Here is a 24,419-nt window from a genome sequence, read left to right on the forward strand (position 1 = left end):
TAAGTAGACAAAGCTATTCAATAAAATACATGAGTCGTGTATTATTCCCCAATAGCGGATTCAGTCAGAGTCTGTAATCTTGCCAGAAGGACGAGCTAAAAGTCAAATGATATCAGAACAGTATGTTTGATGAGTCATCAGGTGTAAAACATTGTAAAAGTTATTCAGAAAGAATCCATAATGAATCTGAAGAACGAATGACACCTACACAGTTTGGCTTCAGAAATGCTGTCGGTACGCAAGAAGTTCTAGTCTGCTTCCAAGTCTTACGCCAGAGGTGTAGAGACATAGGCCCTATCGTCCATGCCTGCTTTATTGATAGTTAAAAGGCTTTTGATAGAGTACAGCATTAAAATATGGCCGAAGTGCTAAAAATAGTGGGACAAATGCAGAGACCTCCGGATCATAATTAATCTCTACTTGAATCAATGTACTGCTAAAACAGTATAAGTTGGGAAATCTGACAGATTAAAAATATGCCGTGGAGTGAGACAGCGCTCCTTTTTGTCACGAGTGTCATTTAATCCTTATTCGAAATACACATCAAAGAAACTCTTGAAAATGCCGGAAACGGAATCGTCTTGAATAGAGACAAGCTGAAAAGCATCTGCTACGCTGATGACACACTAGCATAATTTTGGCTTTTCAGGGTTACTCTGAATGACATCACTAGTTCTGCGATGGTACTTTAAAATAGACGACTGATAGTTTCCAAACTCCATCACTCTCTAGTTCCGAAATTACGGTTCGTTTCTGGAGACTTCTCCGTACACGGTGCCTTAAATCCTAATAATTCTTCCTCCCAAGAACTGCCTGAGAAGCTTTTCCCGATACTGCCCACGTTCGCCAAGAACAGTCCGTTGAAAATTTAAAGCTCATCTTTCCTACTATTCAGGAAGCCCTTCTCTTTCTCCTCTCTGTCCGTTGGGTTTGAGGCTTCAGCAGCCTCTCTGGCCCGTTTTCACCCTTACATTCCTTTCTCTCTACTGCTTTTCAACATTTAATAGCGTATTGGAAGCCTTCAGGGAGTGGTGGCGATCTTTAGCAGATCCAGAAATGTGTCGTTTTCATGACGATCGTACCGTAATACGACGAGACAGATTGCACTCTTTCGAGCCACATGTTGTCCTTTCCGTGGTATGTCCTGCATAGAAACGACCTTTCCAGCGATATTTCCCCATCTGGAATCTTCAGCAAAAGGCACCTGGACACTAACGTCTCCATTTTGCTCCTTTATTTCCCCATCCTATACCGTCGTACTGGATAATGCAGACTGGTCACTAAATAAATACGCGCAAGTCTCTACTTTGCCCACTATGCTGGCTTTTCTCCGGAAGGATAACAATTGAAAATTACAAAAGGCCGAATACCTGTAGTACTAAACTACCTGTGGAGTAAACATGTTAAGAGTTTGATTAAAAGGATTGCTAATAATAGAGAGTAAGAAGATTGGTGGATTTGGAACGCCAGTACTGCGGGTGTTGGAGGGTACTGCGAACAAATATTAGCAGTTTATTTACAACTCCTTTCGAGTATCTGAGTGGCGGAAAAGTAACAGTGTATTTGACTCTTCACGCAGAATAATTGCTCTAATGTTACTCTCATCGTCTCCACAGCTGATAAGTAAAGGTGGTAACAAAACTGTGGCTCAGTCTTCCACGCACACAAGTTCAGTAAGTTGCCTAAAACGCCTTCCTTCCGAATATCGCAGTTAAATGTACCCAAGAACCCCAATTACACTTTCACATATGCTACTGCGTGACGTATCGAATCTACCAAGGTGTAACTGAATTCGTTCGGTTTCTACTCTTACGTCTACTTATTAAGAGCTAGCGTTGGAGCCTGTTACTGAATTAGTTCGGTTTCTGCTATTACGTCTACTAATTAAGAACTAGCGTTGGAGCTTACTCCTCGTCACAAGATGTGGATTAACATTATTAAAACTTCTCTCAGCTAGCGCTTCAAGGCTAGGAGTGTCATCCCCAGAAGGACTCAGGTTACAACCAGGACTACTCGACAAGACATTAATGCAGAATGACATGCGCCTGACATACTTCTACAACTACATCTGTATCTTACGGTGTGTGACAGAGGGTACTTTTTAACAATGTCACTTGTCCCCTTTCGTGTTACAGTCATCAATGGTTCATAGGAAGAATGAGTGTTGGTAGGCCTCCGTGTGGGCTGGAATCTCTCTAATCTTACTTTCGTGGCCCTCTTCCGACATATAGGTAGGAGAAAACAATAGCCGGCCGCTGTGGCCGAGCGGTCCTAGGCTCTTCAGTCCGCTGCTACGGTCCGAGATGAGAATCCTGCCTCAGGCATGGATGAGTGTGATGTCCTTAGGTTAGTTAGGTTTAAGTAGTACTAAGTCTAGGGGACTGATGACCTCAGATGGTTAGTCCAGTAGTGCTTAGAGCCACTTGAACCGCATGAACTTGAGAAAACAATACATTTGCTGATCCTTTCAGGAACATACGCATTGGAATTCTAAAACTAAACCATACCCTGATGAAGAATTGTCTTTTACAGCGTCTGCGACTGGAATTGGCTGAACATCTACATGATGCATTCTCCCTTACTATAAGTGGCAGTGAAATGAAAACCAATCTCCTATCACAACTGGACCATGGAACGGTTCCAACCAAAAGAAATTTGTATGGGGGTTAAGGCATTTATTACACACGGAGACGAAGTGACCAATTTCTGTTTATAGCCGCGCGGGATTAGCCGAGGGGCCAGGGGCGCTGCAGTCAGGGACTGTGAAGCCGGTCCCGGCGGAGGTTCCAGTCCCCCCTCGGGCATGGCTGTGTGTGTTTGTCCTTAGGATAATTTAGGTTAAGTAGTATGTAAGCTTAGGGACTGTTAGCAATTACGTTCCATAAGATTTCACACACATTTCGAGCCGGCCAAAGTGGCCGTGCGGTTAAAGGCGCTGCAGTCTGGAACCGCAAGACCGCTGCGGTCGCAGGTTCGAATCCTGCCTCGGGCATGGATGTTTGTGATGTCCTTAGGTTAGTTAGGTTTAACTAGTTCTAAGTTCTAGGGGACTAATAACCTCAGCAGTTGAGTCCCATAGTGCTCAGAGCCATTTTTTTCACACACATTTCAACATTTCTGTTTATAGACGCGGTCCCCTGTTGACAGATTCACAACGGTACCCACTCCTGCACTTTCTCGTCCGACTGAAATCGACCTCCAGGTGTCTCTTCCCTCAGTTCACCGAGGATGTGAAAGAATCTGGCCATACGAAGGATGTTGCAGTGTTTCCCAAACAAATCGCTGGAGTGTAGCCTTCGTCCAATTGGAAGTGTGGAGGCGGGCACAATCGTGCAACAGGATGATCCCGTCTGTCAGCAGTCGGACAGCCCACATCTACCCCGCCAAACAAATCCAAAGCTATTCCCACAAGTTCCGGTAAGGCCATCATGACCTGCATCAGCTACTGCAAGGACCCCTCTGCTCGTCGAGAATCAATGCGCAGCGCTATGAAGACACTGCAGGAAATGCTGCGCGCCATAGAGTCCAAACGCCCAGAAATGCTGTCGGCCGGTATTATTCTGTTGCACGATGTCGCACGCCCCCACACTGTCAATCAGTCGAAGCTAAGGATTCCTAGATTTTGTTACAAAACACTGCAGCATCCTCCGTACAACACAAATCCTTTATTGTATGGCTTTTAGATCGTTGTCGACCTGAAGAAGGACATGCGTGGACGTCGGTTCCAGTCGGATTAGAAAGTGCCGGAGTGGGTGAGGTTGTGTATCCGTCTGCGGCCGACCTCTTTCTACGAAAAAGTAATTGAGCGTCTTGTCTCCCAATGGGCTGTATGTATTAATGCTTGTAGTCATTGTTTTTGAGTGGAACGATTCCAGGGTCCCATTGTGACGGTTGTTAGATTCTTATTTGACTGCCCCTTATATTTGAGCGGCTAACGACATACCTTACTAAGGTTTAGATCATCTCAATATCCTCTATCAGTCGTAAGTGGTACCCGTTTTCAAATGCACTACTAGCCATTAAAATTGGTACACCAAGAAGAAATGCAGATGATAAACGGGTATTCATTGGACAAATATATTGTACTAGAACTGACATGTGATTACATTTTCACGCAATTTGGGTGCATAGATCCTGAGAAATCACTACCCAGATCAACCACCTCTGGCCGTAATAACGGCCTTCATACGCCTGGGCATTGAGTCAAACAGAGCTTGGATGGCGTGTACAGGTACAGCTGCCCATGCAGCTTCAACACGATATCACAGTTCATCAAGAGTAGTGACTGGCGTATTGTGACGAGCCAGTTGCTCCGCCAGCACTGAGCAGACGTTTTCAATTGGTGAGAGATCTGGAGAATGTGCTGGCCAGGGCACCAGTCGAACATTTTCTGTATCCAGAAAGGCCCGTACAGGACCTGCAACATGCGATCGTGCATTATCCTGCTGAAATGTAGGGTTTTGCAGGGATCGAGTGAAGGGTAGAGCCACGGGTCGTAACACATCTCAAATGTAACGTCCACTGTTCAAAGAGCCGTCAATGCGAGCAAGAGGTGACCGAGACGTGTAACCAATGGCACCCTATACCATCACGCCGGGTGATACGCCAGTATGGCGATGACGAATACACGCTTCCAATGTGCATTCACCGCGATGTCGCCAAACACGGAAGCGACCATCTGCAAACAGAACCTGGATTCATCCGAGGAAATGACGTTTTGCCATTCTTGCACCCAGGTTCGTCGTTGAGTACACCATCGCAGGCGCTCCTGTCTGTGATGCAGCGTCAAGGGTAACCACAGCCGTGGTCTCTATGCTGCTGCAAACGTCGTCAAACTCTTCGTGCAGATGGTTGTTGTCTTGCAAACGTCTCCATCTGTTGACTCAGGGATCGAGACGTGACTGCACGATCCGTTACTGCCATGCGGATAAGATGCCTGTCATTTCGACTGCAAGTGATCCGAGGCCGTTGGGATCCAGCACGGCGTTCCGTATTACCCTCCTGAACCCACCGATTCCATATTCTGCGAACAGTCATTGGATCTCGACCAACGCGAGCATCAATGCCGCGATACGATAAACCGCAATCGCGATAGGGTACAATCTGACCTTTGTCAAAGTCGGAAACGTTCAAAAAATGGTTCAAACGGCTCTGAGCACTATGGGACTTAACATCTGAGGTCATCAGTCCCCTAGAACTTAGAACTACTTAAACCTAACCAACCTAAGGACGACACACACATCCACGCCCGTGGCAGGATTCGAACCTGCGACCGTACCGGTCGCGCGGTTCCAGACTGAAGCGCCTAAACCCGCTCGGCCACTCCGGCCGGCAGTCGGAAACGTGATGGTACGCATTTCTCCTCCTTACACGAGGCATCACAACAACATTTCATAAGGCAACGCCGATCAACTGCTGTTTGTGTATGAGAATTCGGTTGGAAACTTTCCTCATGTCAGCACGTTGTAGGTATCGCCACCGGTGCCAACCTTTTGTGAATGCTCTGAAAAGCTAATCATTTGCATATCACAATATCTTCTTCCTGTCATTTGTATTAAGTTACAACCTCTAGCGAACAAGAATCACAATGAAATAATTTACAGAGTTTGTAGTTCAAGAAAACATTCCAGAACATATTACTTAATTCGTAATAAAGTAACAGGAATGTTGCAAATTTCCTACACATGAGTTATGCCACAGAATCACAGAAGGTATGTAAACTAGCTTAGTTCATTATTCTAATAGCAATGTATTCATTGTTTTGTACTGCTAGATGTCTGGATAATGTATCCAAGGTAAGTCACTGCCGTAAGCTTGTATTTTATACGATTACAGTCTATCCTTTAGAGATATTCGGAAATATTTTTAGAACTTAAAATTTTGAAACAAATACCTGTAACTCTGTGAAACTGTAACCACAGTACGACTTCCTAAGTGCCTTAACACTTCAATTAGTCAGCCAATTTTAGATATAATAATAGTAAAAAAAACTGGCAATGTGTTTATAAATAATCATTATAGATCACTAAAATCAAATATATTTCCTGTACCTTCGCATTTTTGTAGGCTCCAAGTACCAGTCGAATCTCAACGAGATCGATAAGTCGGAGCAGAAGTCAGCGCCTGAGGCGTCTGGAAAAGGGATGCACCGCGACTGGTTAAAACCGGAGCTCACTGCAGGTACGTAACTACGTTGCTTTCCGAGTCATTTAAAGTACTAACCGACTGCTGACTGAACAAAAATTTCATTGGATACTTGTGACAAGATGGATATGTGCGCTGGAGTGGAACTCGAAAACTAGATTCTCTCCTGTTAAGATTCACGTTCGACGCTCCGTCCAGCGCACGTATTTATTTATTCGATATTATTAATTTCACTGGGAACTCCGCTAAAGAGACAGAAAGAATTGTGTATTTTCAAAAGAAGAAGACGAAACAGAAGCACTGCCTCTCGTACTCTCATACAGAGCTATAGACCAATTCTTAGCGGCTTCTTGCGTCAGAAATAACTAGCTCTTAAGCTGAAATTAGTATTTGGCACTGTCATCATAAGCTTTATTTATGCCATAAAATGTATGCAATAAATACAACTTTTTTCTCTATGATTTCTCTGTTTTCGTAGAAATTAAAAATAATGATAGGGGATTTCATCAGTTGGGGCTTATTCTCAAACTCGGATAGAAGCATATTATTAAACTGTGATGCATAACATGATCACTGTATCGGGCAATTCAAGAATGTGGTATCACCGACTTATTCTTAACTGCATCAGTACGGTTTCAAGTCGCCGGCCGCGGTGGTCTAGCGGTTCTAGGCGCTCAGTCAGGAACCGCGCGACTGCTACGGTCGCAGGTTCGAATCCTGCCTCGGGCATGGATGTGTGTGATGTCCTTAGGTTATTTGGGTTTAAGTAGTTCTAAGTTCTAGGGGACTTATGACCACAGATGTTGAGTCCCATAGTGCTCAGAGCCATTTTGTTTCAAGTCATTTGACTCGAAGGTACATCCTGTCTTCCTACTTTACTTGATATAATCATATTAGTCTTCATATTGATAGTGTTATATTTCATTGTTTCCTGTAAATGGAATTCGTAAGTTTTAAGATCCCCAGTGCAGTCGCTTATTGGAAAAATAGTGAACGAGATAGCGGCTACGCATATAATTCCTCTTTCCTCGGTAACATTCCACAGCTTTGTAATATTCTTCGAAGTAGGTCGCCCTATATTATCCATGTGGCACTATAACTAGCTTTAATACAGTTCCACCCACTCCGTAAAACAACTCACTCCCTACAGTTCTATGTACCAACTGCTTCTCGGTGTCTATGGGTATTAATGAGCTGAATGTTCCCAAAAAAAAAAAAAAAAATGACAGTAGTGTCAAAGGAAATTGTTGTTTAAAAACATCCTTTCTTCTGCAATTTCAGTCATTCCTTGTCTCCTCAATGTCTGCAACTAATTACCGCACACAGCCACATGTTGAAAGCTTCTCTCATTCGTCCCAGACTTCTCTCCGTTTGACCGCTGACGAATAACATAAATCAGATTTATTATCTGACAGCTTATTAATTCTTTACGGCGGCACAATTAAAATCCTGGGCGATATACTTAATTAATATGAATAAAACCACTTCAAGAAACAAGTGATCGACAATAGTAGAGACAATTTTCATCAGATAACGATCGACAATAATCTTAGTAGACACTTCTTGAGCATGAAATATATTGCAGTAAGTGAAATGCTGGTTCTACGTGCTGAGGTGCTGCACCGTTCCGAACGGGAAGTGTGACACGCACATTCTGTTTCTTTTTTGTTTGATCAGGAAACTCCATATTTATATTCCATCTGGTTACGAACATTTACTTCTTAGTCACATAATTCTGATCTACGCGTAAGTTACGAGTAAGAGATTGTAACTTCTTTTTAAAATTAGTCGCAGCGCCTTGTATAACAAAGTACAATTGGAGAGTGAGGTAAGATAATAGTCTCTTCTTTCCAATTTTTATTGTCTGTAAAACGCACTGCGTTTCGCTGTAAATCAGATTCCGACATTTCATCGGCATCTTGTATCCTCTCATTTATTAGATTCAATGAGTTAATTTTTAGTAATCAGTAAATTCTGTGGAGGGTAGATTATCAGTTTATTTTATTCAGAGACATGAAAGACACAATCGTAGTTTAGTATGGAAGTTCGTGTGTTCAAGCATCTTTCCCTTCTCAATCGTGTTCTTAACAATACAGTTAACGTTCTAGTCGGCGACATATGCTCTTATTGTAAATGGTAGTGTGGATTAAGGTACGATGTGTTGTGTATACGCGTGTGTGTTTGCCTCTTATACGGAGGCACGCAGCGTGGAATAGGAAACGAATGGAGACGCCAACGTCATATGCCGCTCCCCTCGCCAAATTGATGCGAATCAGAATCCAAATAATTTCGCGACCAGTATTGTGATGGAAAGCAGGGAAGGTTTTCATTTCTAGTCCCTTCAAAAGGCGCAGCTAGTCGTGAGGTTCCAGCAAAGGGCGAGAACTCGCCGGCGCAGTGGGGGAGAGAGAGAGAGAGTCCGTCCCTATACTTCTCTGCCATCTCATTCTTCTTATTCCTTTTTCTGTTTTCTCCCCCCCTTTATCACCCTCTCGTCCGTCCGCAGCTCCGAGGTGCAGTATCTCCACTTCTCATGCCAGAAAAATAAGATATAGAGTTACCTACTAGCTGTCCTGATGACATGGCCGTAAGGGACCGAAACAGAATACACCGGCAGATACTGGCTGGTGAGAAGCAGTGATGCCAACGCAACCGGGAGAAAAGGGATTCGGCGGAAGTGCACAAAAAAAAAAAGAATACATTTCCCTTCGCGCCACCGTCTCGTGTTGCCCGGTACCGTTAACTCCGTTGCCAGTTTCCTTCCTTCCGCTGATTTATATGACCCTGCTCTCTGGCCCAGATGAAGTTCGCCAATATCTGAATGCCAGCTGGAATTCAATGTTTTCGGAATGTCGTAAGACAGAGTCAGCAGTGATCGATCTTTTGGCTCCAGAGCCGCTACTCCCTTGCCCGATGGAGCTCCGAGGCCGAAGGACGATTAGTTTATGAGGATCGTGTTGTTCGGATGGCCGTCACGGAGGGAGAGAGAGAGAGAGAGAGAGAGAGAGAATGCAGAGCCCCGACTTCCGTTGGTGTAAGTTGGTGGGGAAACAGCCCAAAGCGAAGATAGTAACTTCGACCCTTGCCTCGTTCGTGAATGTGGGTCTTACAAGTTCCATTTGTGTGTCTTGCATCTACGTATTTAATTCATAATCTACACTTGCTTCGAATGTCACATGTGATACAGTGTACAAGTAAAGAACATTAACACTTGCAGAGTGGAACAGCCAATAGATTTAAGTGCCAAAACATTTTTTCCCAGGGGAATGAAAATATTGTATGACAATAAGAATTCAAGCAAGACTTTTATTTACTTTTTTATTACCTGCTAACAACAATGAATCCTTTCAAGTAGACCTACAACAACAAGTGTGAGAAACCCAGATGGAAAGTATTTTTAGAATTTTTGAAACTTAAAATGATCTGCGTCAATTCTGAGTTATGCATTGTGACCTAACTCAAATCCTTAAATAAGTGGTTAAAGACTTAAAATACTGTCACAAAACTCCTGGTTTTCTTCCCACATAGTCGAAGAACAGTACCAACGTCATTTTTTGTCTCACTAAAATGTACTGCATCGGACAAGCATGAAAGTTTTGCCACTCTAATATGATGGACTGGGATTGCTCTCATCAGAATGAACCGCTTCTCCCACCGAAAGGAGCTGACCGTAGCTTATCCTGTAGCAAACAACTCTTGGCTGTTGTTTTCAGATTCACAGTCGTGATGTGTGCCACTCAAGCTTCGACGTATACACAGCGTGATTCAGCTGCCCATATTTATGGGTTTTATACAACTTGCAGCGCCCTCAAATACAACGAGCAAGGTTTGTCCATTGCCTCTCTCCCTGCACGCAAAGTATTAGCCCTACAGGAAAAATGAACGGCACCTTTTTGAGGCAATTTAACGTAGTTAAATTTGGTACTGGGATACGTTTTCGCTAGACGCCGTAGTTTTTGAATTAATCAAGAAGGAAGTACAAAAATGACCTCCAAACGCGTTTTTCTTGAAATAAGTATAGTATCGGGCCACCAATGGAAACGTATCTCAGTACAAAATTTAATTACGTCACATTTCCTACAAAACGATCGTATCAATTTTTTCTGTAGGACTAATAGCTTCCACACAGCAAGTGAGAGAATATCACAATCTCACAGACGGGTTTTCAAGGCGTTGTAGATTGCATAAAATCCATAGGCAGGGTCAGCTGCATCACCGTGTATGTATTTTCTTGAGGCTCTGAGAAAATCCAAGAAGCTTCATCTTGCAGTAACTGAAACCTTTTAGTTTTCGGGAAGGGCAATAATAATTCATTTTCGGTTAAAGTACTGTCAAAAGCTGTAATTTTGATTAAAATTTTGGTTGGTTTTCCAATGATTACTCGTGTTCTACCCTTCTATTTTGTTTCTCCTTCCTGTTTTTTGATGAAGAGGAAGGTTCAGTGTCAGTTTCACAAAGAACTCCACTCTGAATGGAACAATAAACTGCAAGAGCAGCGAATTGCATTACGGTGAGCCCCAGCGCCCTTACAGTCTACAGCATTTGGTGAGCAATTACATCTGGACATGGTGGGGAGAGGGGGTGCTTCATCTGTTGGCACCAACAAAAAACTAAACGGAATAACAGTTTTGTCTCGACTCATGCAGGTCTACAGTGGCATCAGTGCTTGAATTACTCTGAAAGAGAAAACGCTCGTAGCTCAATTTCGACACTTACCTGTATTAGTATTTTTCACACTACGCAGACGGTGAAGAATGACTCCATCGTCATACTGTCAGAGGTGGCAGTATGGACTAAAACAAGAAAAAAGTCTATTGAACATATAGGTTCGAAAATCATCCTTAAGAGCTATGATCACTTGTCCAGTAAATGGAATGTGTTTCGCGGTAACGAAGATGAGCTGGTAATCATAGCTCTTGGACCTATGCATTTCATAGCCTATGTTGGTTAGAAAGTTTTTTTCTGTTTGGTCCATACTAACACTTCTGAAAGTTTGTCAGTGGAGATGTGGTCAACTTTGTGTATTAGCGATCTGCCACCAAACATGACAGATTATCAAAAAGATTTTCTCTTTCCACTACGTATTATTGTGAAATACGTAGAAGTAAATAGTCGTAGAATCTAAGTAAGTAGTCGGAAAAGTCGTCACGAGGCTTTCAGAGGACAGATTAAACTCAAACCGCAAACGCGGATCTCTTGGAAAAGCAACATTTCAGCTTTCCAAGGCGGTCGGACAGTTAGCGAAGTTGACAGTTTTAAATTTCTAAGATTAAGCGAAGAAGAACAGCTTTCTTGGAAATATAACGTTCAAGATCACGCGCAGAAAATGAATGCTGCTATATTCACTGTAAAAATAATCCCCATTGTCGGTGGCAGTGAAACGTGACAATATTTTTTTTTACTTCGCTTACTTTCACCCTACTATATCCTATTTTGGGGAAACTCTGTGCACGCAACAATGCCATTCTTAGTCCTGAGAAGGGCAGTCAGGCAGATACTTTCTGTCAGTTCGCAAATTTCATGTAGGTCGTTCTTCATATGCTTCGGAATTCTATATCCGTCATGTCTCCATCACAGGATTAGTTGTTGGCTGTATAGACACAATCTGAAGAAACTGCAACCTTCAATCTGTGAATAACAGACGGAGAAAAGTTATTTGCACTTGGGTAACATTTCGTTAAAAATTGTATAGAAAGGAATGCGCCATTCGCCACATTTATTTTTCAAAAGGTTTCTCGAAAAACTGAAAGAAATTCAGTCATAAACCACCAGTATTCAAATCTACTCGCATGTCGAAAGGTTTCCTCGTGTCACACTCCAGTTCCATACGGGAGTTCCTGCAGTAGTCTAACACTACATTCTTAATTCGTACATACTCTCACCAGTTGTTTCTGTTTTATTAATTCTTTAATTCCGTTTATTATAAATTACCTAATCAGCGAACTGTGACTATGTATTGACACATTCCGTGGCTTACTGGATAGGTCTCGCATGGCCCCGCGGAAACTGCCAAATACATGTTGTTGTTGTGGTCTTCAGTCCTGAGACTGGTTTGATGCAGCTCTCCCTGTTACTCTATCCTGTGCAAGCCTCTTAATCTCCCAGTACCTACTGCAGACTACATCCTTCTGAATCTGCTTAGTGTATTCATCACTTGGTCTCCCTCTACGATTTATACCATCCACGCTGCCCTCCAGTACTAAATTGGTGATCCCTCGATGCCTCAGAAAATGTCCTACCAACCGATCCCTTCTTCTAGTCAAGTTGTGCCACAAACTCCTCTTCTCCCCAACTCAATTCAATACCTCCTCATTAGTGACGTGATCTACCCACCTAATCTTCAGCATTCTTCTGTAGCACCACATTTCAAAAGCTTATATACTCTTCTTGTCTAAACTATTTACTGTCCATGTTTCACTTCCATACAAATACTTTCAGAAACGACTTCCTGACACTTAAATCTATACTCGATGTTAACAAAACGCTTTCCTTGCCATTGCCAGTCTACATTTTATATCCTCTCTACTTTGACTATCATCAGTTATTTTGCTCCCCAAATAGCAAAGCTCCTTTACTACTTCAAGTGTCTCATTTCCTAATCTAATTCCCTCAGCATCATCCGACTTAATTCGACTACATTCCATTATCCTCGTTTTGATTTTCTTGATGTTCATCTTATATCCTCCTTTCAAGACACTGTCCATTTCGTTCAACTGCTCTTCCAAGTCCTTTGCTGTCTCTGACAAAATTACAATGTCGTCGGCGAACCTCAAGGTTTTTATTTCTTCTACTCGGATTTTAATACCTACTCCGAACTTTTCTTTCATTTCCTTTACTGCTTGCTCAATATACAGGTTGAATAGCATCGGGGAGACGCTACAGGCCCTGTTTCACTCCCTTCCCAACCACTGCTTCCCTTTCATGTCCCTCGACTCTTGTAACTGCCATCTGGTTTCTGTAGAAATTGTAAATATCCTTTCGCTCCCTGTATTTTACCCCTGCCACCTTCAGAATTTGAAAGAGAGTATTCCAGTCAACATTGTCAAAAGTTTTCTCTAAGTCTGCAAATGCTAGAAACGTAGGTTTGCATTTCCTTAATCTTTCTTCTAAGATAAGTCGTAGGTTCAGTATTGCCTCACGTGTTCCAACATTTCTGCGGAATCCAAACTGATCTTCCCCGAGGTCGGCTTCCACTAGTTTTTCCATTCGTCTGTAAAGAATTCGCGTTAGTATTTTGGAGCTGTGGCTTATTAAACCGATAGTTCGGTAATTTTCACATCTGTCAACACCTGCTTTCTTTGGGATTGGAATTATTACATTCTTCTTGAAGTCTGAGGGAATTTCGACTGTCTCATACATCTTGCTCAACAGATGGTAGAGTTTTGTCGGGACTGGCTCTCTCAAGGTCGTAAGTAGTTCTAATGGAATGTTGTCTACCCCCGGGGCCTTGTTCCGATTTAGGTCTTTCAGTGCTCTGTCAAACTCTTCACGCAGTAGCTTATCTCCCATTTCGTCTTCATATACATCCTCTTCCCTTTCCATAATATTGTCCTCAAGAACATCGCCCGTGTATAGACCCTCTATATACTCCTTCCACCTTTCTGCTTTCTCTTCTTTGCTTGGAACTGGGTTTCCATCTCAGCTCTTGATATTCATGCAAGTGGTTCTCTTTTCTTCAAAGGTCTCTTTAATTTTCCTGTAGGCAGTATATATCTTACCCATCTTGAGATAAGCCTCTACATCCTTACATTTGACCTCTAGCCAACCCTGCTTAGCCATTCTGCACTTCCTGTCGATCTCATTTTTGAGACGTTTGTATTCCTTTTTGCCTGCTTCACTTGCTGCATTTTTGTATTTTCTCCTTTCATCAATTAAATTCAATATTTCTTCTGTTACCCAAGGATTTCTACTAGCCCTCGTCTTTTTACCTACTTGATCCCCCTCTGCTCTCACTACTTCATCCCTCAGAGCTACCCATTCTTCTTCTACTGTATTTCTTTCCCCCATTCCTGTCAGTTGTTCCCTTATGCTCTCCCTAAAACTCTGTACAACCTCTGGTTCTTTCAGTTTATCCAGGTCCCATCTCCTTAATTTCCCACCTTTTTGCAGTTTCTTCAGTTTTAATCTACAGTTCATAACCAATAGATTGTGGTCAGAGTCCACATCTGCCCCTGGAAATGTCTTACAAATTAAAATCTGGTTCCTAAATCTCTGTCTTACCATTATATAATCTATCTTAAACCTTTTAGTATCTCCAGGGTTTTTCCATGTATACAACGCCAAATACATAAAAATTTTTAAAATGGATCTACGTATGTATGTTGCACATCATCTCCTAAACCACTTGACCGATGTTCACCGAAATTGGTACATGTATCATTTACGGCTGCAAATATCCTATCAAACCGCGGTGGCGGTGGGGGGGGGGGGGTGTTGAGTGAAAAAGAAATGCAGCCCACGACGCGAGAATATCCATATTTCAGTCGTCCCGTATTTGAGAATGAGAGCACTTAGTTATTCGCAATAAACTTTACAAATAATTTCAAATCGATACGAAACTGTTTCCCTCTGACAGCCAACACAAAATGATGACAGGGAAAAAGTCTATCGCTTGCTATATTGCCGCTTGTAACAAGGCGTTTTAATTTATTATGTCTTTAATATTAACTGTATTCGCGACAAATTTTGCAAACAGCATTTATATGTACAACTGAATGTACAAGAAAAATTGCATCATTGTACAACACTTAGTTTAGGAGATATAACGTCATAAACACTGAGATTGAGTAAAAAACCACGGAATCATGCAAGACGTTCAAATTTGTTACTTGGTTGCTAGTAACTTTGTTCGCAACACTTTTCGCAGGCATTATCCGCATCTGTAGGTGAATGTGCCTAGAAAAAAACGTCATTGTACGACACATAGTTAAGTAGATATGACGTCATAAACACTGAGATGCGTGAGAAAGTGACGCATCATCATACTTTAATTTATTATTCCTTTACTATTAATTCTATTCATCATATATTTCGCAGACAGTAGGCACATATATAACTGGATGTACCTGAAAAATTAAGTCATTGTGAAACAGACAGTTTAGAAGATACATTGTCGCAAATATTGAGATGCGTGAAAATGAAGTTGCAGTGTGAAATTCGCTACACATACAGGTGAAATATGTGTACAGTACGCTTAAAATATGTTAAATATGTGTGAAATAAATTGTAGATGAGGGCAAAGCCACAGGCAGAAAGCCCATTGTAAACCGCTGGAACGATTTCAGACTAATTTGGTACACACATTAGTTACAATTCGGAAAGAAATAATGCAGTAGTAAGATCCGACTACTTATTGGGGTGAGTGAGATAACGTGGAGAGAGAGGGCAGGACAAGGAGGACAGACATCAAGGTAGAACGAGAAGATATGCACAGATAGGAGAAGGAGGAGATCGAGAGTGGTAGGGTAGGTGCAAATGGACAGATTGGCAAGAGGAGATGGGAGGGAACAAAGGAAAGAGGAGGAGTTGGGTAGATATGGGGCAAGGAAGAGACAGGCAGAAAGGTGGTGAAGGAGGAGATGAACAGATGGAGTGGGAGGAGAAAATGGACAGAGAAATGAAAGAGGAGGGGATGGATGGAAAGAGGGGAGAAGAGGAGAGAGAAAGGAAAGGGGAAGAGATGGACAGTGGGGGAAGGAGCGGAGAAGGGCAGAAGGAAATGGGTGGTGAGGAGGGGGTGGAGGAGTCCGAGAGATGGAGGATGGAAAGGGATGGAGAGAAGAGGATGGAGGAGATTGACTAACAGCCGACTGGAATAAATTCATACTCCGGAATTGCCAGGTATTCATCTAGTAGATAAATAAATTTGTTTTAGGAAAGTAAAATATCTTCTACTTCTTTCCTTCCTTGGCTAAAACCTGTTTTCTTCTGTACCCCTCAGTCTACCCTCAGGTTGTCGCACCATCTTTTTCTTGGACGGCCAGTATTTCTTTTATCAGCTGGTAATTTCTTTCTTTCGATTCATACAATCTTCCGTTCATTCATCCTGTGTATGTGTTCGTTCCATTCACGTTTTTCTTGTGTATCCACTCATTAATGAAGTTCTCTTTACATCCTTAACTAATGCTTTCAATTCTCTCTCCATCTCGTAGCGTTCTCCCTGTTAACGTCTGTAGATTTTTCATTTCCGATGTTTCTAAAAGTATATTTCTTTTTCATGTTTCTGGTCTTGTCTCAGCTGTGTGTGTCATAAATGGTCTCATTACCGTTTTCTACATTCTTCGATTTACATCTTTTCCTATATGCTTGTTTTTCCAAATACTATCATATAAACACTGTGCCATTTTATTTGCTTTGCTACTCGTTCCCTGACTTCCTTCCCGACATTTCCAATGCTGTACAGTTCAATACCAAGCAATTTGAAAGTAATTACCTGTTGAATAATTTATCCATCTACTTTCAGTTTCCATCTAATTGGTTCCATACATGTGATAATACATTTGGTTTCTTTGGATGGATAAGAACACATTTAGGTTTTTGGCTACCATGTTAAATATATGTAAATGTTTCTGCCCGTTATTTTGCCTGTTTGGCATAAAATGCCATCTAATACTTTTGTTATCACTTCGCCCATGGCTATAGTAAAAAGTAGCTGACTCAAAGAGTCACTTTGTCTGATGTCACTATTAACTGATATACAGCTGGTTAACCTAGAACCAATTTTCGCCTGGACGCAGTTGTTGGAGCAAATGTCTTCAACTGCTTTTATTAAGTTGGAAGGAATTCCCTGACTGTAGAGAAAGTGCACCACATCTGTTGATTCAATCCTACTGCAAGACTTCTGTAAAGCAATAAAAGAAAGATAAGCTGGTCTTTTGTGTTGAGTGGACTTCTCTACAACTTTTCTAAAAATGAATAATGCATTTGCGCATACGCCGCGTCATGTTTCTTCTAAAATGTTCGACGTTTCGACCCCTGTGCTGGGATCTTCCTCAGGGTCTTTTGGTGTCCACTATTGTTGTTCTAGAAGTAGTGGACACCAAAATATCCTGAGGAAGATCCCAGCAGAGGGGTCGAATCGTCGAACATTTGAACATTTTAGACGAAACATGACGCGGCCTAATAACCCAGAAGATTAAACTTCAGTGACAACGGCCACGAAAACCTGCAGACAAAGTGACAGGATTGTTTCGTGGAAGCGGAGCGGTGTCCTCTAACTTCACCACTGTGTCTCTCACTTCTCTCTTGTTTACTAATTGTGATAATTTTTTCATCTTGTGCCACTGAATGTCACTATTATTCATCAGTATATTGCCGTTCTGCATTACGAAAAATCTCATCTTAGGTTTATTTATTCATCATCAGTAAATTCTGCTCGTCCCATAGAAAAATTTTTCCAGTTTCTTCCAACATTCAACCCTAAAGATTATAGGCCTTGAAACATTGATATTGGCATGATGTTAATGTGATATTTTATTTGTGCTCTAATAACGTGCTCAAATATTAACTTTTAATACCCTGTTATTCCCACAAATGAAAGAATAGCGCCAATAAACTGAAAGTGTAACATAGATTTTTTTTTTCAACAAGAATTCATCTTTCTCGATTTACTATCTTTATATCTTTGTTAATGTCTCTACCTATCATAGATACTGTTGCATCTGTAATTATTCTCAGGATTTTAAACATCTTATCCTACAATACAATACTGGAAGAATCTTTACGTCCACAAATTCCGTGAAACTGCAGTAATTTTTATGTATTTTTTCTTGCAATTATTAAACTTAATATAAGAGTGATTATGAGGTTCCATTATTTTTTTTTTCTGAAGGCAAGTCAGATCTTCAATTCTCCTTTTTATTAATCCTAATACACACAATATACAGTAATGAAATATAAGCGTAATAGAGTCCATTATGTGATGGCACAGCTGTGTCGTTAACATGTAAAGCAAAGGACTCCATTTCGCCCGTTCAATTTCCCATAGTACTCTGTCAAAAGTGACATGTTTCAGGCATCACGCCAATTCGGAAGCACGTTCACCGTAACAGCTGCACGTACGTAATGTGATCGACACAGCTGGTTTCTGTACCTCCACGCACTGTCAAATAAAACATCAATCATAGGATAATATTCATAAAACAACCAGTCATATCTCCTGTGTGGTCAAACACGGAGTTAAACTAATATATCATTATCTTTGCTATATATGCGAACATTTTATGTTAGGCTTTACCATGACTGTTACTGATATCGATTTGAACAACGAATTTAATATTACCAGTCACTGTTTAATTTCACAACCCGATCCGAAAGTTTAAACCTCTATCATCAGGTGGGTTTATGTGTATTAATACGGCATGTGTAGTATGTTACGACTTTTGGGGTGACCTGTGGCACTGTCTAGCAGAGAAACACAAAATACTATTTCAGAGGTGGAAGTTCTTGACTGAAGACTGAAGGTAAATGTAAATGTGCAGGTAAAATAACTGAAGGAAATTAAATAGAATACCTCCAGTGGTCACTAGCTCCTTTCTCTGTTGTAATACGTATCATATAACCGTCACACCTCATAAACAAAGATGGTCTCTAGAAACTAGTGAGTACAAAGAGCAGCTAGAAATGCTGTTTCTGTTTTAATATATGTTCTTTGCACGTACTAGTTTCTAGAGACCATCTTCATTTACAAAGTTTGACTGATTATATGCGATGTATTACGACAGAGAAAGGAGCCTTTAACTGTAACTACTGGAGGTGTTTTATTTTATTTACTTTAGTTTATATACTTCTAAGTTTACATTTACGTCCAGTCTTCTATACTAGACAGTGCTACAGGTTACACCAGAGTTGTAACACAACGCTATGCCACAATAATACACGTAAATCCACGTGATGGCGGAGGTTTAAGCTTTTGAAAAAGGTTACGGCAATAAATAGTGACTGGTAACGGTGAACTTGCTGTTTCATTCGACTATCTTTATTAGTAGTTTTTCGAAATGTTTACGCTGAAACGGCCTGGTACCCGCACCACAACACTTGAAGAGATACGTGCAATGGGACCTGCAAGAACACGTGTTTCGCCTTTTAAATCTACATGTACCTTACCATCCGCAACCGTACTCTGCAAACCACTGTGAAATGACTGAAAAATGATTTTTAGTACTGTCCCATATGTTTGCGTTTCTTTCTGTTTCAATTGTGTGCGGAGCGTGCAAAGGATGACTGCTTATATGTCACTGTGCGCGTACTGGTTAGCCTGACCTAGCTTTCGTAGTATTTGCGAGAGAGATACGTACTTCACTGAACAATATCTCTACATTCTTCGCTAAATACTAGTTCTTGAAACGAGATTTCACTGGATGGTTGGTGTCTGCCTCCAACCGTCTCACAATTCAAGTTATTTCAGCAGTTCTGTGTCGCTCTCCCGTAAGTCAAACAAATTTATTTATTTCTTGCGTGCTTAGCCTTACCATTAGAGCATTTAGGCCCTTTCTTACATCGGCCCCTAGAAGAACACACACAGAAAATATTATATAACTAACAGTAATATTAATTTGCAGAAGTAATAAAAAGTAATTAGCAACAACTACAATAATAATAATAATAATAATAATAAAATGATGATGATGATGATAAAATAATGGAAGAATTAAGATTCTTATAGTTATTAAATACAAAACAAACTCAAGTACAATAATTTGCATTATTAAATAAAGTAATAATTTACAATAATAACATTAGCAACAATAATAATGCTAATAAAATAATGGAGTCACTAAGAATGATTTTAATTTTAACACACCTGAAGCCTTGTTTACTATTAGAAGAAGTGGAACGGATAATGAAACACGTTGGGACTGAAATGAAAGTGACAATGGTTGCTAGCGAAGAAGGGACTTTCAATGAAGTTTGTAGCAAGGAGAGAGAAAAGCGGTAGGTGAGAGAGGTTTGATGATAGTGAGTTGCAAGGAGAGATAGCTATTGTTATAGAAGATGGGCCATTAGCTGTCTTTTGAAGTTTGGAAGGGTTTTGATTTTTCTAATATTTTGAGTTAGATTGTTCCAAAGTCTTGTTCCTGATACAGGAAATGATTGAGAGAACATGACAGAGCTGTGTAGTGGTACAGAGAATATTTCACTTTGTTGGGAACGAGTATTTATGCTGTGTTGTTCAGATAGTAATGTAAGGGTTGAAGATAAATAGGGAACAGTACAATAATTAAGAAGATGATACGATAAACACAGAGTATGATAATCTCTACGCTTATCGGCAAGCAGCCATGAAATTTTCGTAGCCAGGATTGGTACGGTCGAAATAACGTACATCACAAATGAATCGCAGACAAGCATTCATCGCCAGTTCCAGCCGACATAAGTTCTCATACGAAAGTCCTTGGAGGACAGGATAGGCATAATCAAGGATGGGGAGTATTAGTGACTCTACAAGTGTCTTTTTAAATTCGAATGGAAGTATTTTTTTATATTTCGGTAGTGAATGAAGTGATACTTAGACCCCCTTACAGACTGCAGTTGTGTGTTTAGTCCAGCCTAGGTGATGGGCCAGAATTGTTCCTAAAAATCTTTGTAGGAGAAGAAAAGGTAATTTTTGTGCTGTGTAGGATTAAGACTGGAAGAGATTGTCTGAACTGAGGAGTAGTAAGCCTTTTGTGAGCGTGCAGCGCCAACTGATAGTCATATCAGTTGTAGGTCTCAGATACTGAATGTCTCTCATGACATTATTTGGAAGCCGGCTCTGACTGCAATGTTACGACCGCTGTGCTGGTTTTGCGAAGATTCTTGACAATCGACGTGGTGCCTGAAACATGTCTGACTTAACTGGCTCCTTAAAGATCATTAAACAGCTAAAGTGAAGCCATTTTCTTTTTATGCAACAGTCAAAATGGTCCATCAGATTTCAAGCGAGTAGCCGCAGAAATTCCTGTTCTTCGACTGATTTGTCGGCTGTATACTTTTCGGGCATATTTCGAGCAAGCAGACGGACTGGAACACTGTCAGCCGTTACTTTAAACACGACACCCTGGTCACTGCGCGTGAGGGCACAGATACGCAGAGACCAGAGATGGTGTCCAACGGGAAAGAGATTTGTCTGAACTGCAAGTGCCGTTAGACTCTCGATCTACGCTGACACGTCGATGCATCAGTCTCCTGCACTGTAGCGATTCATTGCTGGCTGATCGAAGAGAGCCCTGCTTCGTTTAGACAGAAACTAGTTTTTGTATTAATTCAGTTCTTCACTAACCGATTTCCTGCTCCTTCCGTGACCACCGAGTCGCGGAATTATGAAGTCGAAGCTCGAACTTCGACGTTTTGATGCAACTTGAAGAGACTGCAGCTACAGTCTACTTGGAAGATGACCGAAAGCTATCTAGCCGAAATACCTGTTACATAATGGGAGTTTTTGTGACTTAGCGAGTCAGAAATGTAATGGAACAGGCAATATGGCGCGAGAGACGCTGAAGTGCATAAAAGAAACCGGTACACCTGCCTAATATCGTGTAAGCTCCCCGCTAGCACGCAGAAGTGCCGCAACACGACGTGGCATGGACTTGACTAATGTCTGAAGTAGTACTGGGGGGAACTGACACCATGAATCCTGCAGCGCTCTCCATAAAACCGTAAGAGTACGAAGGGGTGGAGATCTCTTCTGAACAGCATGTTGCAAGGCATCCCAGATAAGCTCAATAATGTTCGTGTGAGGGGAAGTCTTGAAACTCAGAAGAGTGTTCCTGGAACCACTCTGTAGCAATTCTGGACGTGTCGCATTGTCCTGCTGGAAATGGCCAAAGTCCGTCGGAATGCACAGTGGACATGAATGGATACAGGTGATCAGACACACCATTATTGAGCCTCCACCAGAGTGAACAGTTCCCTGCACACACGGAGCGTACATGGATTCATGAGGTTGTCTCCATATCCGTACACGTCCGTCCACTCGATACAATTTGACACGAGACTCGTCCTACCAGGCAACATGTTTCCAGTAATTAACAGTCAAATGTGTCGGAAGTTCCATGCAGCTTTTCGCGGATGATGCTGTAGTACACAGAGAAGTTGCAGCATTAGAAAATTGCAGCGAAATGCAGGAAGATCTGCAGCGGATAGGCACTTGGCGCAGGGAGTGGCAACTGACCCTTAACATAGACAAATGTAATGTATTGCGAATACATAAAAAGAAGGATCCTTTATTGTATGATTACATGATAGCGGAACAAACTCTGGTAGCAGTTACTTCTGTAAAATATCTGGGAGTATGCGTACGGAACGATTTGAAGTGGAATGATCATATATAATTCATTGTTGGTAAGGCGAGTGCCACGTTGAGATTCATTGGGAGAGTCCTCAGAAAATGTAGTCCATCAACCAAGGAGGTGTCTTACAAATCACTCGTTCGACCTACACTTGAGTATTGCTCATCAGTGTGGGATCCGTACCAGATCGGGTTGACGGAGGAGATAGAGAAGATCCAAAGAAGAACGGCACGTTTCTTCACAGGGCTATTTGGTAAGCGTGGTAGCGTTACAGAGATGTTTAGCAAACTCAAGTGGCAGACTCTGCAAGCGAGGCGCTCTGCATCGCGGTGTAGCTTGCTGTCCAGGTTATGAGAGGGTGCGTTTCTGGATGAGGTATCGAATATATTGCTTCCCCCTACTTATACCTCCCGAGGAGATCACGAATGTAACATTAGAGAGATTAGAGCGCGCACGGAGGCTTTCCGGCAGTCTTTCTTCCCGCGAACCATACGCGGCTGGAACAAGAAAGGGGGGTAATGACAGTGGCACGTAAAGTGCCCTCCGCCACACACCGTTGGGTGGCTTGCTGAGTATAAATGTAGAGGTAGATGTAGATGTAGACGCTGACTGCCCAAGGCGAGGCGTAAAGCTTTGTGTCGTGCAGCCATCAAGGGTACACCTGTGGCCCTTCGGCTACGAGAGCCCATATCGATGATGTCTCATTGAATGGTTCACACGCTGACACCCATTGATGGCCCAGCAATCAAATCTGCAGCAATTTGCGGAAGGGTTGCACTTTTGTCACGTTGAACGATTCTCTTCAATCGTCGTTGGTCCTGTTATTGCAGGAGTTTTTCGTCCGCATTGATGTCGGAGATTTGATGTTTTACCGGATTACTGATATTCGCGGTACAATTGGTTCAAATGGCTCTAAGCACTATGGGACTTAACATCTGAGTTCATCAGTCCCCTAGACTTAGAACTACTGAAACCTAACTAACCTAAAGATATCGCACACAGCAACGCCGGAGGCAGGATTTGAACCTGCGACCGTAGCAGCAGCGCGGTTCCGGACTGAAGCGCCTAGAACCGCTTGGCCACAGCGGCCGGCTATTCACGGTACACTCGCGTAATGTTCGTACGGGAAAATCCCCACTTCACCGCTACCTCAGATATGCCGTATCCCGTCGCTCGTGCACCGGCTGTAACAGCACGTTCAAACTCAAATATTGATAACCTGCCATTATAGCAGCAGTAACCGATCTAGCAATTGCGCCAGACACTTGTTGTGTTACACAGGCGTTGCCGACCGCAGCGCCGTATTCTGCCTGTTTACATGTCTTGGTATTATACCAGTTTCTTCGGCACTTCAGTGTATAAAGATGCACAAATGCCAGACAAATCGCCAGCCGGAGTGACCGAGCGGTTCTAGGCGCTACAGTCTAGAACCGCGCGACCGCTTCGGTCGCAGGTTCGAATCCTGCCTCGGGCATGGATATGTGTGATGTAGGTAGGTTAGTTAGGTTTAAGTAGTCCTACGTTCTAGGAGACTGATGACCTCAGAAGCTAAGTCCCATAGTGCTCAGAGCCATTTGAACCATTCTTTGACCTTTCCTATCCGTTATTGAAGCTGTCAGTTGCTCAAAACGGAGTACATTATTCAGCAACAAAAATCTTTGATCATTTGCCCAACAACATGAGGTGTCTGGCAGGTAGCAGATCAAGTTTTAAATCTAGCTTAAAATCATTCCTTTTGGACAACTCCTACTATTCCGTGGACGAGTTTCTATTCCAGAACTAGTAAAAAAGAAGGTACCTCTAAATGAAGTTGCATTTGTAGAACTAAAAAATTTCAGTAATATATTAGCGCTATTAATGTGTGTATATATATCTTGTAATCTGACTTGTTTCACATCACATCGACAAAATTATCGGGAAAATGATCTACGGAACATGACATAACTAAAAACTAAAAGAAGACGGTCCCAGGCGAGGCATAAAGCTTTTTGTCGTGCAGTCATCAAG

General features: G+C 41.9%; 1 protein-coding gene across 3 annotated transcripts in view; it reads left to right on the forward strand.

Moving 5' to 3' along the window:
* The window catches only part of LOC126262264 (lachesin-like), a 950,831-nt gene that overhangs the window by 920,242 nt on the left and 6,170 nt on the right, over nt 1-24,419 (forward strand). For all 3 annotated transcript variants that reach the window (XM_049958762.1, XM_049958764.1, XM_049958763.1), the window contains one exon: nt 6,067-6,180. In XM_049958762.1, coding sequence (XP_049814719.1) covers nt 6,067-6,180 — 114 coding nt within the window. The remainder of the gene's footprint in view (nt 1-6,066; nt 6,181-24,419) is intronic.

Source organism: Schistocerca nitens, chromosome 6 (assembly GCF_023898315.1).
Source record: "Schistocerca nitens isolate TAMUIC-IGC-003100 chromosome 6, iqSchNite1.1, whole genome shotgun sequence".
Lineage (NCBI taxonomy): Eukaryota > Metazoa > Arthropoda > Insecta > Orthoptera > Acrididae > Schistocerca > Schistocerca nitens.